The sequence below is a fragment of the Oryza glaberrima genome, chromosome 12, assembly GCF_000147395.1.
Source record: "Oryza glaberrima chromosome 12, OglaRS2, whole genome shotgun sequence".
Taxonomy (NCBI): domain Eukaryota; kingdom Viridiplantae; phylum Streptophyta; class Magnoliopsida; order Poales; family Poaceae; genus Oryza; species Oryza glaberrima.
In genome coordinates this window covers 2,279,930-2,295,769 of record NC_068337.1, presented here as the reverse complement: position 1 = coordinate 2,295,769, position 15,840 = coordinate 2,279,930, and the positions used below count along the sequence as shown (strand labels likewise).

The 15,840-nt window shown below is 41.7% G+C and overlaps 2 protein-coding genes and 1 pseudogene across 3 annotated transcripts; all 3 read right to left on the bottom strand.

Moving 5' to 3' along the window:
- Window positions 1–34: 34 nt before the first annotated feature.
- On the bottom strand, window positions 35–5,061 carry LOC127757352 (uncharacterized; annotated as a pseudogene).
- Window positions 5,062–5,787: 726 nt separating this feature from the next.
- On the bottom strand, window positions 5,788–9,182 carry LOC127756498 (peptidyl-prolyl cis-trans isomerase FKBP42-like). 2 transcript variants are annotated; one of them, XM_052281842.1, is made up of 7 exons: window positions 8,965–9,182; window positions 7,867–8,046; window positions 7,661–7,750; window positions 7,097–7,281; window positions 6,869–6,991; window positions 6,638–6,790; window positions 5,788–6,289 (listed from the first exon to the last, which is right to left on the bottom strand). In XM_052281842.1, exons 1-7 carry the CDS (start codon window positions 9,017–9,019, stop codon window positions 5,963–5,965), a joined length of 1,113 nt encoding a protein of 370 aa, XP_052137802.1. In that variant the 5' UTR covers window positions 9,020–9,182; the 3' UTR covers window positions 5,788–5,962. The 2 variants fall into 2 exon arrangements, with proteins under 2 accessions (XP_052137802.1, XP_052137801.1); XM_052281841.1 differs by lacking the exon at window positions 8,965–9,182 and adding an exon at window positions 8,262–8,328.
- A 1,153-nt stretch (window positions 9,183–10,335) lies between these two features.
- LOC127756625 (protein trichome birefringence-like 11) lies at window positions 10,336–13,909 on the bottom strand. Its single transcript, XM_052281976.1, has 4 exons — window positions 13,349–13,909; window positions 11,646–12,041; window positions 11,386–11,544; window positions 10,336–11,093 (listed from the first exon to the last, which is right to left on the bottom strand). Exons 1-4 carry the CDS (start codon window positions 13,771–13,773, stop codon window positions 10,715–10,717), a joined length of 1,359 nt encoding a protein of 452 aa, XP_052137936.1. The 5' UTR covers window positions 13,774–13,909; the 3' UTR covers window positions 10,336–10,714.
- Between the last annotated feature and the right edge of the window lie 1,931 nt (window positions 13,910–15,840).

The window sequence follows — 15,840 nt, the reverse complement described above, 5'->3', positions numbered from 1 at the left end:
AGGACATCCTTAGATATTGACAGGTAACTTAAAAAGGAAGACAATTGTTGATTGAATCACTTATTTAAGTGATACGAATGGCTGAACTGGGGAGGGTCAGAAGATATCCGGTTAGTCCACAGATTAGCAACTTTAACAAAATAGTGATCACCATCCCAAATGATCACTTCCATTCCTACATGAAGCGAACAGAGTAAATTAATTGGTTGATAGAAACATCTGATAGCTAAAAAGTTCCTATCCTTGAAGACGTCACTGTAGGACAAGTATTACCTGGTAAAACACTAGTCGGCAGGAGGGTATGCCTACATGTCATCTTGCTGTTGGGAAGGGAACATTGGAGAGTGGCCACTTCAATTTCGTCAATTTTAATGATAGATTCGAGAAGAACTTTAGCAACAGGTGCGTCTAAGTTATTGCTGTCAACAACCATTCTAAGAGCCGTTCCTAGACCATTATTAGTCCATGCATTCAGGCAGCCGTCCCAACAAACCAACATTTTACTCACCATTCCAGGATCAGCAAGAACCCAGGGCTTGAAGGACTGCAAGGATAAATTTAGAATTTGTGCAACTCTGTAAATCTCCCCAAGAGCAATAAAGAATTGGTCACCTGTGAAACCAGCAGAAAGCATGTTATAGTCAATCTTCTTTTAAATGATCAGTGAGAAAGGAAATGATAAGCTCTGCTCATTGTTCCAAGTTTTTGCACCTTGGGAAATTACTACGTTGCAGACATTTGATTGACAGGATTCTTGCCAAAGCACCACACCATGCTGCAATTCTTGAGCACAGAACAGAAGCATTCTGTACCAGGCACGGACGTAATCACGTTGCTCCTCCTTGGATGCTTGCTCCAAGGTATGTAATGTTGACACGCTGTGCTTGTAGAGTTCAACTGCCAAACTCATGTCTTCCAGTGCTTATATTTGAGTATCAGATAAGAATTATAAAAATTTAATAACCCAAGAAAGATCGCATTATGACCCACGAAAACAAGAAGCAGAAGGTAGAATTGTAAACTGCAAGATTAACTGCACATATTGTATACTGAAACAAAGAAAAATTAGTTGTGTGCCATCTACAGATTTTCGTTGTTTTGTATAATCTACAGATCAGTTAGGAGGCAATTCTAATGCGGAATATGGAAAAGCACTAATCCATTCATTTCCACATAATTATGTTTATCACTTATAGAAAATTGTGCATGTGATTATTACATGCTATCCACCTAACAAAACAAGTGTATTGATCTCGAGTAACTTGAGAATAAATTGCAATATTTGACCATCTAATGAAATAGTTTATTTTGGGTCTAGCTCAAGGAGGTAATTCCTAACAAGTACTAGTAATAAGATAGGCAGTGTGCCGAAACATTATATTCCCCATAGGAGAATGCATACCATCGGTATCTTTTCTATTAAATGATATTCTTCCTCAAAATCCTTCAAATGAACCTCTCTGGCACTGTCAAGCAGTTCAGAAATGAATACATCCTTTGCAGTATGTTCCTCTATAAAAAACCTTCAGGTAGTTTCTCACAGATTTCCTGGAGATTATGGAAAATGTTTAAATGACGGACTATGTTAAATTCAATTTTTTTTGTGCCAAACAATAGTTTCAAGTGCTTGAGTGCGGAGCACACCTGAATCTCCCTTGCAATTGCTGAACTTCCCTGTTTTCATTAGAAAGCATAGAACTCTTCTGGACTCCATGTTATCAAATGAAAAGGCACTATCTTGTGCTGTTTTCCGTTCAAAAAAAATGTTATCAAATGAATTGCAAAATTACAAACAGAAAAATACCAGTGATTTATCAACTGAATGTAATCAATGGTTACTGACCTTAAAATCCTTCCTATTCCGAAATATTACTGTCAGTGTTTCTTCCCTCAGCTTATGGTAGAAATCAATCAAAGTCCTATCGCTTGAAGATTTAATTGAATGATTTTCATCTGTTTCAAATGAAGAGTTCTGATCACTGATCATTAGTGTACATCACATGAAATTAAAAAGAGGGGGGTGATAGCAAACTCAAAATAGCAAAAATACTCACCATTTCATTATTTGAGAACATATCAGAAGGGCTCTGCACACTTTCTGAAGAACTTTGTGTCATGTGTACAGCATCAACCAGCTCAGTTTCTTTGTACAGGTCAAGTATGGCTGCATCATTAGGACCTGTGGACTTACAAGTTTCAATGTGGTTTGTAGTTCGAACATGGTTCAAATTTTCATCCACACTAGTAAATAGTGACCAGTCTTCTGTCAGGAATGATGGTCTCAACCCTGGTTTGCAACTCAAAATCATCAATGCTTTACATTCTAGCCCCATGGGTGGCCATTCAGGGTTTCCTGTTACCTACAGTCCAGTTAAATCTATGTTTGCTTGGCCAAAAATGAAGAATCAAGTTCAAACTGTGGTAAAGGGTTGTCAGGTCTGCCTTCAAGCTAAGCCAGACCGAGCAAAGTATCCAGGGTTATTGCAGCCCCTTCCAGTACCAGAGGGAGCTTGGCAGGTAATCAGCATGGATTTCATTGAAGGATTGCCTAAATCAGCTCATTATGATTGCATTTTGGTAGTGGTGGATAAATTCTCCAAATATGCCCATTTTTTGCCACTTGCTCATCCTTTTACTGCTGCCACAGTTGCTCAAGTCTTTATGCAAGGGGTGTATAAGTTGCATGGCTTGCCCAGGGTAATCATTTCTGATCGGGATAAGGTCTTTACTAGTACATTTTGGGACCAGCTCTTCACTAAATCTGGTACTCAATTACATCTAAGCTCGGCTTATCATCCCCAGTCAGATGGCCAGACAGAGCGAGTGAATCAATGCTTGGAAATTTATCTTTGTTGTTTTGTTAATGTTGTTCCTTCCAAATGGGTGTCATGGCTCTACCTAGCAGAATTCTGGTATAATTCCTCTTTTCATTCTTCCCTTCAGAGGACACCATTTGAGGTGTTGTATGGCTACCCTCCTGCACATTTTGGAATTGGGCTTGAATCATGCAGTGTTCCTGAAGTTAATACTTGGCTGTCTGAGCGAAGGATGATGACTCAATTGGTACAGCAACATTTGAACAGGGCACAACAGCAAATGAAATCTTTGGCTGACAAGAAGCGAAGCTTTCGGGAGTTCACTGAAGGGGATTGGGTCTATCTTAAATTGCAGCCCTATGTGCAGTCTTCGGTTGCAAAAAGAGCTAATCATAAGTTGTCATTTCGCTATTTGGGGCCTTTCAAGGTGCTGGCTCGCATTGGTTCTGTAGCATACAAACTGCAACTGCCACAGGGAAGTTCTATCCACCCAGTTTTTCATGTGTCGCAGTTGCGCAGTACTAATGGTTTTCAGCCAACAGTGCAAACACACCTGCCTACAGTGGTGGATCAAATCTCCATTCCTGAAGTAATCTTGGATACTCGTCTCGTGAAGAAAGGTAATCATACTGTGTCCCAAGTTCTTATCAAATGGAAGGGTTGTCCTGCTGCAGATGCTACTTGGGAGGACAAGTTGGAGCTGCGCAGTCGTTTTCCTCATGCACTGGCTTGGGGACAAGCCAGTTTTCATCGAGAGGGGCTTGTCAGGAATGATGGTGATGATGCTCTGCCGCAAGACAATGGCGCCAAGACTCTGTTTGATGGTGATGAGAACGAAGGAGGAAGGAAGGACTTATCACCACAGAGGAAGCAGGCCAGGTTTCGTAACGAACTTTTGAGTGGGCCTGAATGGGCTAAGTAGCTGGGGAGAGGAGAGGTGGCGTGAGTGAGTGGTGCTGTATTAATACTCGAACTCTTGTAACGAATTACTCCCTCCGTCCCATAATATTAAAACCTAGTACTGGATGGAACATTTCATAGTACAATGAATTTGGACAGATGCATGTCCAGATTCATTGTACTATGAAACGTCCCATCCAGTCCTAGGTTTTAATATTATGGGACGGAGGGAGTACTTGACTAATAGAATCTGGAGGCGATTGGCGGCGGAGGATGCAATCCGGTTGGATTGGCGTGAGAGAAATCTCATCTGTGAAAATTGTTCTTGCTTGCAAGTTAGGTAGCTAACATCTTCCTGGTCACTGCCCAATGATTTTGGTACATCCTGTAATGACGAAATTATTCAGACCAATCAATGGAGGAAGCCATAGCCATATCAAGACTTAATACAAAGAGAAAAGGTTTAGAAAGAAGTAGTGATAGGATTTGCAATGCTAGAATATACTATCAAAGAAGTATATTCACTTTTTTTTTTGCGGGAACTACAAAAAAAGGGTTATTTGTGAATTAAAAAAATGAATTCCTGCCTAATTCTACAACACCTATAACAATTTCCAAGTAGAATTAATAAGTTGCTAAGGCAGAGCTTCACACTTCATACAGATACAGAATGTAAGAGGAAAAAAGTTATCACATCCCTTTAGGAAGCTTGATCATTCAATTTGAACATTATAATCATGATTTATTGATTCAGTTTTGTGAGACTGGTCGCGACGTCCGTTTCAGCAAAGGTTATCTTCATCTCTGCAATTTTCTAAGTGGGCTAGACTATCTGAGCCTACCTTTCCTTTATCACCAGTTTGCCTTTGGTAAAATGCCTTAAGTAAACAGTTTCCACATAATACTATATCGCGGCAATGCCATTGGATGAATCCCTGGGTGCCGAAAACAGTTGCACACTTATCATGTTTGCAGTGATTGCAACATCGCAACGGGGCAATCGACGTGTCGTTTTCAGATTGTGATGATTTGCACTACACGGTCGGCCACTTCTACCCAATTTTCGACAATGACAGTTAAAGGCGGTGCCATGGTGAACATGAACAAACACGTAGCTCACCTCAATTCCATCCCCATTCGCTCGTCCACGATCTGACGACGGCGCGGCCTTGAATTCCCAGCCATCGTCTCCGAACTCGTCCCCGTCCTCCACCACCGGCACCATCTCCTCTTCACCCGCCTCATCGGCGACGGGGGAAGAGAGCGGCTGCGATCCGTACAGCCCGGCGATGAGGTCCTTCAGATCCGCGGGCTTCGATCCATTGGAGGCGGCGTGGGGCTCCAATTTAACACATTAAATCAATTTAACAAGAGAAAATCAATTTAACACATTAGGATTAGGGGTCTTCCAGCTAGCTCGATTTGCATGAAAAACATTAGAATTAGGCAATATAAATAAGCACAGCATTATGTTTTTTTTCTTGTTAAATTGAACTGTTTCGTATAATTTTACATTTGAGTATTGATCATGTACGTTTGGTGGGAATGAATTTTGTATACTACCCCGGGTTTAAATATACGGCATCCTTAACTTCTTTTAATTTATTTTCGTTTTTTTAAAAAATATTTATATAAATTAGACAAATATAAAAAAGCATGCTAAAAGTACTTTTGATGGGTCATCTATTATCACTCTTTTCATTTTTACTTACCTAAGTAATTAAATAAACATTGTCCATCAAAGTTTAAGAAAAAAAAAATAAATAGTGCTACATTTAGAAAGGGAGTGAGTGTGCTGTTCCTCCGATGAAAGCAAATGGATCCTTGACGTTGAGTGAAGGAATCCCTTGCATTCATAGGCAAACAATGCTTATTTCAAACTTCATTCGAAGGTAATTTGCAAAAGATAAAAACCTTCCCTTCAAGGTATTCCTAATGGACTAAAAGTTCTAAACATCAACGCAAATAAATAAATGAAATCAAGGGACGCCTTGTCGTTGTCGCCTACTCGCCTTGAGTAGAAACTATAGCATCAAGCCACATATTGTTCAAAAAAAGTGTACCCACAAGCAAAAGGTTAAAAGGTCTATACGAACCATAGCTCCAATGCTCACGAAGCACAAAAATGTCAGGAGTTTCTAACAACAATATTTGACACCGATTGCGTGCTGCACAACTCGAATTTCCAACCTACAGTACAAGATGGTCAATACTGCATAATTTTTCCAGTAAAACATGTCCTATCCCTACTCATCCTTGCGTTTGAACAGTTTAACAAGATAGCCAATTAAGGAGACCAGCCATCGCCAGAAGAGAACTAGGAAATTTGACGCCTTCGGTTTGGGTTCAGGCCTTGGCCCGAACAGACCTTTGTATAGCTCCTTTTGTTTCTGGTACAGAGCTTTATCCTGCTCCGCGAGCGACCGAAGCTCGCGCTGGATCTCCTTGTCTTCTGGAGAATACTTCTTGGCCTTCAGGAAGTCCTCCCTTGCTGATTCTGTTTGACCAAGTTCAGCTCTAGCTTTTCCTCGTCTGAACAACGCTTTGACGTTGTTTTCATCCTCTGACAACACCTGAAGAATGAGATTATGCAGTTGATCATGATCAGCAATTCTTTGATTCTTATTCAAATGGTCAATCAACAGGTCCGTGAATCAATACAAAACCAAAATCATGGTTGTTTTACACAAATGAGTTGGAAAAGATTACACAAGTACACTAAGATCAGAAGAGTGTCTTTCATGAAGAATCATGGACAAATATTTCTCCCTGCTTTAGCCATATGCCTGTTTTCCATATTTATTTTGCAAATTTTTAGTGTCTGAATGACAAATCAAATTCAGTTTTTTCTTGTGTTATACATGTAATGTTAAAGCATGAGTGTAAGAGTAAATTTTATGCAATGTAGAAGAATAACATACAATTGTACACTGTGCGATAGCTTCATCAAATCTCTTCAGTTTGATCAGGCATGCGGCCATGTTGAGATGGCAGGGATTTTTCACAGCTAAGGCCATGTCTCTGTACTTCCCAAACAATTGAAACATGAAATCATCCCCCATGTATGCAATTGCCTGTAAAGAAGAACAGCTAGGGGGATTATGATTGAGCATCTTACAATAGCTGAAGAATGACATCAGTAGACAACTAACCATTTCATATTGCTGCATAGCCTCCTCGAACTTCTTTTCTTTGAAATATTCATTGCCTTCAATCTTCCTCCTGTCTGCTGCTTCAATCCTTTCTTCCACTGTCATATCACTTCGGGCTTTTCCCTGTAGTTTTACATTATCTGTAAGCTTCCTAGGAACCTTTGGTTCACAAATATTTTTTTTTAAAAAAATCAAAATCAAGGGTGATAAGAGGGATATTTATCCTACCTCTTTGACATCATCAAACCCAATAAGTTCAACTTCATATACAAGGTCTGCCATTGGAGGGACATTTGGGAATGAAAAGCTTCCTTCTTTCCCATAGCCAAGCTCCCAGTTAACATGTAACAATGCACGCTCCCCACTTCTCATGTTACTGACACCAATGCCTAAACCAGTCATTTCCTTTTTCTCTGTTGATGAGAAGAAAAAAAAAAGCTTCAAAGATTTATACTAAAGGCAAGTGTAATTGATGCTCACGTCTGTTCGTACAATACTACTCGGTTAGTTATCTAGTTACCCTGTCCAGCAGATTTATTGAGGCATGAAAAAGAGGAGGTAAAATTACTAGCAATAGAAATATCATACTTCGTCTTTAGCCTTTGCAAGGTGAGGCAAGTGGGAAAGTTACTGGTGGGAAAAGTTTTTTCCCCCTCAAAAACCTCATTTTGATTGGCATTATGGAACTATGTGATGCAAAGTAAGCTGTTTGAGTTCATGGAATTTACGGATGATATGCATATGTGCACAGAAAAGCTGAGGATAAAATAAAGGAATTAACTTTAGTGTTACCTTTTCCAAGTACTAGTTCAATTGGATGCTGTTCTTGCCAAGTATCCTCGAATTTGTGCGAAGAACCTTGAACCCATGCTCTATAGTGAACTGCAAGACAAAGATTGGGAAAAAAATAATTTGCAAAATCAGGTATAATATATTATCCTCATTCTAATCACAATCCTAAGCAAATGGAACAAACTGACTACTTATGGCATACTTACCAAAGCATGTGGCAAACCTTGAGGGTTTCTTGCCATGGCCTTCCTTGATGACTTGCTTTTTGACTTTATCATTAAGGACTTCCATATCAGAGGTAACCACAGGTGGAGCAGTGCCATCTTGAGGAGGCTCAGTATGCACAAAGGAAGTTTCTTCCACTGTTATCTCATCATCGCTAGCACCTAAACAACCAAAACACATGTTCAGACATAGTACTGAATTTCTTGAATAAGACAATTCATTGTTCTGTAGTGTGGCCATTTTATAAAGGAGATTCAAAGTACTGTGAACTACATCCAACATCAAACATTTGATGCGCCCCTGTTTTTTGGGGAATACACAAAAGGATTGCGCATCATTCGATGTGGGACTAACCCAACACGGAAGATATACTTACAGTTTTCTAGATGTGCGCCCATGGATACAGGAGTATTTACATCTGTTTTGCTTAGAAACACCATAGGCCAAAGGTCCCAGTGCTACACCATCTATGCCTATGTACTTATATGGTGTAGTGTCAACTACTCAATCAAGTAGCATAACCTAACCTTGTAAGGCATGAATCATGTGCCAAGAACAGCTAGGTTACTGTTTAGTTGGTACGTTACATAATTGCATTGCACTTGTATAAATCTTAGAGACTTTTAGCAAATCCAGAAAATTGGACAGATTTATCAGAACTAATTGTCGGTACTATCGTCAAAATCAACGGGATATGACATAATATGCTGTCATGCCATAATAATCCCGCCTAACTGCTTACAAACTACTCCAGTAGTATTGAAGTGCACACTCGATAGCACTTGATTCGAGCATTCGGGGTTCATTCGGCAAGGTGCAAACTGCAAAATGATTTGAATTTGAGATGAATTTGGCGTCCTCAAGAGACTGAATCTAGTTTAAACCCAAACCGGACATTTTACAACCAAAGGCGCCTAATTTTCCGAATCCCATAAAAAAGCACATATATGCTACGATTCCGCACGGGGATTCAAAACAACAGCCTGCCGAACCAACCGATCCAACTCACCACACCAAACACAAGACAGACACGCCCCCAGGGTGTAGGGAGTGCGAGAGAAAGCGGGAGACTCACTCACCGGAGGTAGAATCGGCGGCGGGTACCGGGGCCGGATCTTCTTCCAGCACGGCCATCGGTGCGGGACGGCGGGCAGGCGGCTGGTCCGCGGATTTGGAGGCGGATGGCTCGAGGAGACGAGAGCTTAGCTCGGCACTTCACCGGGGGATCGTGCAGCGCGACGACGTGGTGTTCCCTCTTCACTTTCACTTGGGTGGTCCATCCAGTCCAAGGACGGCAGCGAAGAGAGAGAGGTGGATGAGAGAGATGACGAGCCGCATTCGTACCTTCGTGGGCTTCAACTTCTAACTCGTTGCCAAGCCCAACTACTCAGTATGGTCCATGTGCTACTATGGATCTGTTTGTTGAATTTTTGTTATATTTTTTTTGACCTTTTTTATTTTTAATTTACCCTTCCAAAAACTTATTTTCAAAATCTGAACCTTTGGGCCACGCTCTGGAGTGGCAAAACAACACTGACACACCACCTGCAGCGGCCGTGACAATCTTGTAATATCATGATAGCGAGAGCAGTGTGATCAGATAACGTTGTTACGCTAGCAAGACCGGCATGGCCAAATAACACTGTCACGATAGTGAGACCGGTGTGGTAGTATTATTTTGCCACGCTAGTTCGACTGGCATGGCCAAAAAGATTAGATCTTGAAAATAAGTTTGGAAGGGTTTATTTTTAAAATTATAAATTAAAAATGTTTAAAAAATAAAAAAAAAATTGGAAGCTTAAGGTCATGAGAAAATAGCTGGTTTATAGGGATCTGTAGAAACTCCCAAAACAATGGTCACAAGAAAATTAGAATTGAAAAAAAAATTGATACAAGAAAAATAGAAAACAGAACTATTCACGTGAAATTTCGATTGGAAACCAATAATATGACCACATGGGTTAATGCTTACAACTATGCAAATTGTGAACGCTATGGGACAAACAGAAACATAACCAAATGTGGTAGTTAGTGTTAAGTATGCGATAGTCAAGAATATAGGGATAAGAAATACTAGGATACAAATTAATCCATTCCAGTAAGAAATATAGTAACTACCGGATTACGGTTTGAGAAGACAGTAAACCAAGAAAACGGTCGATAAAATATCAAGACTATATCTTTTTTTTTCCCATTTCTGCTTCTCATGATTTCTCATGGTTACCCTGCAACACTTTTAGTTTTTCACCCCTAATTATCACCGTCAACGCCCGCTAGACGGGGCAGGGACAACCGGACAAGACAACCAAGCGTAATAATACTACCAAACAACGAACATGCAGAGATAAACCAAAATTTAGCGGAGTCTGCTACATGTGCGCTCACAAATGAGAAGTCAGAACCATATGCGTCAGCAAACAAATTCTTCAAATTACATAGTAGTGCACAACTGAAACAAGCTGCCCATTTCGCAGCTGCTATATATTTACACCAATCATTCTGTATGAAACACACAAATCACCGTCATAATACAGGCTAAGCTATTGTTACCATGACCGGATATACACTTGGATGTAGAGGTTGCAATGATTTTTACTATCGGGAAAAAAAAAAAAAGAGCTACTGTTACCTTTGCCCAGCTCTTTTCACTAACCTCCGCAATTGAAAATCACAGCACAGTGGTGCAGCTTAACTTCTTGCCAACCAAACTGTACTAATGTACTACCAAAAATGTGTCCTCCCCAGCTCAGCTACCTAGCTTATGAGTTATGAAAGCTTTGCTTCAGTAAGAGAGGACATGGCCATCCAGCAGTACTCCTTTGGCTTTTATCACCCAGTGTTGAGTCTTTTAGCTCCCACACTTGAAACATTGTGGGGCATCACCATCTTTCTTCTCAAGAACAAGGCATAGAGGAGCTCATTCCATGCATCAGGGACACCAGGCAGGCACCAGTGGCTGCAATCCTGCCTGTGATGAGATGCAGGCCCTGAAGGACTCAGGTACACCGAGAGGTGCCCGTCTTTACGCAGAGCTGTCATCTGAGTCACATTCAGTATATCCAGCCCGACAAGCTTGGTCGTGATGCTGTTCCCCAGTACATGATTTATGGGTTCAAGCAGGTCAGCCCACGGTTCCAGCGATTTAATTGGAGTTACATCTGGTAGAGTTTCCAAGTGGCAGGTTCCTCCAGTCTTCCAGTCACCACCTCTGTAAGAAATATCTAATCTAGTTAAAGAAATAGTTTGACTGAATATTTGAAAGATACTATGATGTTTGTTCACAAGTCCAACAATAAATACCATCAGCATTGTTTCATGATGCTAACAATATATTGGCACAATTCACATAAAACAATGAAACAATGTATGGTCAAAAGCATCTGATATCATTCGATACAACATACACAATCAATCAAGACTGTCAAATAATGTTTGAGCAAGGAATTAAAACCAAGGGAAACACTCACTATTTGAGTAATTAGAGTTGGTGATTCACAGACCTGAAATGCACAGGAGCATATGTACGGAAGATGATCTGGGTCTTGTTTGTGTTAACTTCATTGCGAAGCCAATGAAACAATGTCTGCATGGATCTTTGGTAAGCATCTCTAACAGTCATCTCCATTTTGACCTCGTTGCCTTCTTGGAAATAGGCGCCACTGGTGCAAGACATAACAGTAAGAATAGCATGATCTCTCAGCCATAAGATATTAAGTAGAGAATGCTGCTCAGTCAATAGAATTCAAACATTTATGCTTACCCTTTGATTGTTTTCTCATGGTTCCACCAGTGCCCCGTGTTAAAGATCAAAAGATCAGCATCCTTCCACTTACCCCGGCCAGACATCCAATCCATGGCATCTACTCTAATTGTATATTTTACGACTGCAGGGGCTCCAGCTGGTGCACGACCTTGAAGGACTATGAAAGGAGACCTGTAATACTCCACAGTGCAATTGTACTCTCTAAACTTGAAAATTAAGAAACCCATGTGTTTTGTAATAGGATTCCCATTAACTTCAAAGATGGAGCTCTTGTCAGGAACAGCAGCAGCGAGCATACAAAGCAGAGACTCCCATTGGTTTCTTGCAATCGAATCCCCAACAAATACAACTCTTCTGTTTCTGAGTTTCTCTAGCATATTTCTGGCATTAAATCTAAGAAACAGAAAAGGAGACGAAATTAGAGTGAGACACCAGCATTGCTAATATGGGCATTTGAATTTATTGATAATGGTACATCTCAGTCCACATGTATCAAGGGAGTACCATACAAGGTCACAAAATAATGAACTTACAAGGTCACAAGCATGCTCTTTCCTTAAAAAAAAATTCACTGAGAAATCAAAAGGCATGCAATACATTAAAAAACATAAGTACAACGAGATTATGCTTCTAACAAAAAAAGCGAGTCCTTTTACATGGTACTATGTAACACATCCCTAATGTTATAATATTCCACCTTTGCAAAATTTCATACAATTAGCACTTATGAAGGATGACAGACTTACCCTCCAAGTATAGCTACTGACATTTATGGTGACAAGAATCAAGATTAAATATTCTTTTCAAAAGGTAGAAATCTAATCTTGGAACCACTTTACTTTTCCAAATTGAATCAAGCAACCACTTAACTGCAACAAAGGCAGTTAGAACACAACAAAACAGAGCCCTCAACAATTAACAGGACAAGACCACCTCTCCATCGAAGGTAAAGATGATTGCAACAGCATGACGGTCGCAGATCAAGTAAACAATACTGATTTAATAAAATATATCTTCTGCAGGACTAAGCAATAACCATACGGGTAACATTGTTTCCTACTTTTGTAATCATGTGGGAAGCAAAAGGGCATCGAATTTCCAATCGTGGCGCACAGTTCCAAAGTGGAGTTGGTCGTTGACAGCATCATGATCATCCCATGTTCCAATAATCTAATTTTAACCAGGGTGAAGATTGTAAAATGCACGCCCACTGATCCAATCTCAGCAAGAATATCCCACTGGAAGATTGAAGTCAGAAGCACTAACCCAAACTTAATCCTCATCATGCCAGCAGAGCAGCATGTTTGGGTTCTAGATTCAACCCAAGTTTATTTAAGTCCGTCTTAATTTCTTTGCCTTTATAAGTTAACACTCAAGTTGTAGAACATTCCAGCAGACAAAATTAAGTAGCACGGTCTCCAATCCACATCTCCTTAATTAATTTATACTAATCAATTAATCATTCGCCATCTCCGCACCGTTCTAGATGCTTGGATTGCAGCAAGAGATCTCATTAAGGATTTCTTCATTGATCTTCGTCAAACTCTCGAAGTAAACATTTACTAAAATCGATTTCTATCTAAACCTCCAAACTCGCCACCCCAATCCAACAATGGAATCAATGGAAGCATAATATGCAAGAGTACCAAAGATGAGAGGAAGAAGTAGAAATCGATGGAAGAGGAGGAAGCAAACCCAACCTGGGGAGATCGCAGCGGGAGGGGCGCCATCGCCACTTGGTGTAGGAGTCGTCGGGGCGGCCGTTCTCGGAGCAGCGGAAGCCGACGTCGAGGAAGGGGCAATCCCTGGAGGCGTAGAGCGGGTAGCCGTCGTCCCACACCCACTCCCCGTCGAACAGGTCGCACTCCTCGCCTCCGCCGCCTCCGCCGGCGCCGCCGCCGCGGGGCTCCTCGATGGAGACCCCGCCGCTGAGGAGCTTCTTGGGCGCCGCCAGCGCCGAGCCGACGGCGGCCGAGCAGCGGAGCGAGGCGGCGCACACGAGCAGGAGCAGCGCGGCGGCGGCGGCCAGCATCGCGGCCAGCCCCGCCGCCCCGGCCTTCTCCAGCGGCCTCCTCATCACCCCCCGCGCCAGCCGCTTCGCCGCCGACGTCGACCCCACCATCATCGCATCGATCGATCCCCCCACCGACGAAGCAGTAGCACCGGCACTAGTAGTAGTACTACTACTACCTGTATACTACCTCGCCATGGCCATGGAGCTTACGCGCGCGGGAGGAGGGGAGACGAGACGAGGTGGCGGAGAGGAGGAGACGGAGACACCTCGAGGGAGAAGACGAGGAGGTATTTATGAGGAGGTCATTTGAAAGGGAAATGCACGGAGTTTGGCTGCTTCCAATTGGACGGAAAGCAATGTGATTACTATTTCCATGTTTCACAATATAAATATAACTTATTCTAGCATTTCTTACATTTATACTAATGTTAATGACTTACATTGTAAAATAAAGGGAGTAGTACTCCTCTCCATCCTATAAAAAAACTACTTAACCCAATATTGAAAGAAAAATTTTCTAATACAACAAATCAGAACAGATAGAAACTCATTCAATACTAAATTATTTTTCTAATACAACAAATCAGAACAGATAGAAACTCATTCAATACTAAATTATTTTTCTAATACAACAAATCAGAACAGATAGAAACTCATCCAATACTAAATTATTTTTCTTTTAAAGTAGAACTTAACCTATTACCAGATGTAATATCGTCCCGATTCAGGAAATATTATATTTTATAGTAGATTAACATATTTTTGAGACGAAGTGAGTACAAATGCGGAGTGGTAGCGCCATTTGACATTAGTAGTGCGGTTTGTGGCAATTGTTTGTGCGTGTGGAGAGGGGAAGGAAGAAGTGGATGGGAGGGGGAGGGTTGAAGTTGAGGAGTGGGGCCTATAAATTCGGCCATGTTTGGAGGGGTTAAGTATGAGTCAAGTCAAGCACGATCTATCCCTCGGTCATCAAAAAATACTTGCTTTAGGTCGAGCGCAAGTTAAATTTGATTACCATCTGTCTAATATAATGTCAAAAGATGTACTGGTATTTTATTTTAAAAAAACTTTGTTTAATTTTAGGCCGCTACCTTTTAACCACATCGATCATTTTCGATCGGGGCAGTTGCTAAACCATTTTCACACAAGCTTCATTGTCCTTGTTGGCTTGTGAAAAATCTAGAACTCTATTTTTTGACTATAGAGAGTACGTCTACTTGTGTGATGGTAACGATTCCTTTTGGTCCTTCCCACGTTTTGTTTTTAACTGCGTTGTTAGACTGTATTGCGTATAGATTGTGACAACCATCGAGTTTGTAATCAAAGATAATTGATTTTGGTGGGGATTAGTAGTAGTAGTAGTGTGGGTTGGGGCAAAGAATGATGCATCGAAAGATGATGAGGGTGTTACGAAAGGAAGGTTGTTGGCTTGTCCTTGTACGCAACGCAAACGCAATCAAGTTTAATCCACCTGGTCATCTCGATAACAGCAAATACACTACTAAACGAGCCATGATCCAAAACCAATCTTTTTTTTTTGGGAATAAGTTCACCAGAGGTCCCTAAACTTAACAACGAGATTTTTTGAAATCCCTCGATTACAAAACAAGAAATATTCATCCCTAAACTCACTCAAACCGTTCACCGGAGGTCCCATGGCAGTATTTGCGCCTGGTTTTATTGACGTCGCATCCTAGTCAGAAAAAAAAATGTGGGGCCCACATGTAAGTGAGAGAAAATATGGGGTCAACAATCCAGGCAGCAATTTTCTTTGCAGTCGCCGTTTTCTTTGCCACGGATGGGGAGCGGTAGTGGCTCGCGGCCGGAGGCAGGCGGAGCGGCGGGCAACCGCGGCGGTGGCGGGCGAGCGACGGCTCTAGGCACGGGAGGAGAAAAGGGGCGGGCGAGCGGCGACCGCGGAGCATCGGCGGTGGTAGGCGAGCACGGCTGTGGAGCATCGGTGTTGGCGGCGGCAAGCGGTGGGCGAGTGTGGCAGCGGGCGAGCGGCTGCTCCGGGTCGCCGCCATCGGAGTTAATACCGAGGGAGAAGGAGGGTGCGTTGGGAGCCTCATAACTTCGCCGTTGCTCCTCCCGGCGGCGCTCCTTATCGCCATCGCTGTCGAAGTCGATGCCGAGAAAGAAGGAAGGCGCATCGGGAGCCTCATAACGCTTTTGTTC

Excerpts from the sequence above, each read along its gene's own strand:
- LOC127756625 (XM_052281976.1), bottom strand. The coding sequence starts at position 13,773 with ATGATGGTGGGGTCGACGTCGGCGGCGAAGCGGCTGGCGCGGGGGGTG. Across the intron at positions 11,545-11,645 it reads CATGAGAAAACAATCAAAGG|TGGCGCCTATTTCCAAGAAG; the intron begins GTAAGCATAAAT and ends GTCTTGCACCAG. Across the intron at positions 11,094-11,385 it reads TATGCTCCTGTGCATTTCAG|AGGTGGTGACTGGAAGACTG; the intron begins GTCTGTGAATCA and ends TATTTCTTACAG.
- LOC127756498 (XM_052281841.1), bottom strand. The coding sequence starts at position 8,325 with ATGGTGTTTCTAAGCAAAACAGATGTAAATACTCCTGTATCCATGGGC. Across the intron at positions 6,992-7,096 it reads GGTTTGATGATGTCAAAGAG|GGAAAAGCCCGAAGTGATAT; the intron begins GTAGGATAAATA and ends GTAAAACTACAG. Across the intron at positions 6,791-6,868 it reads CTATGCAGCAATATGAAATG|GCAATTGCATACATGGGGGA; the intron begins GTTAGTTGTCTA and ends TCTTCTTTACAG.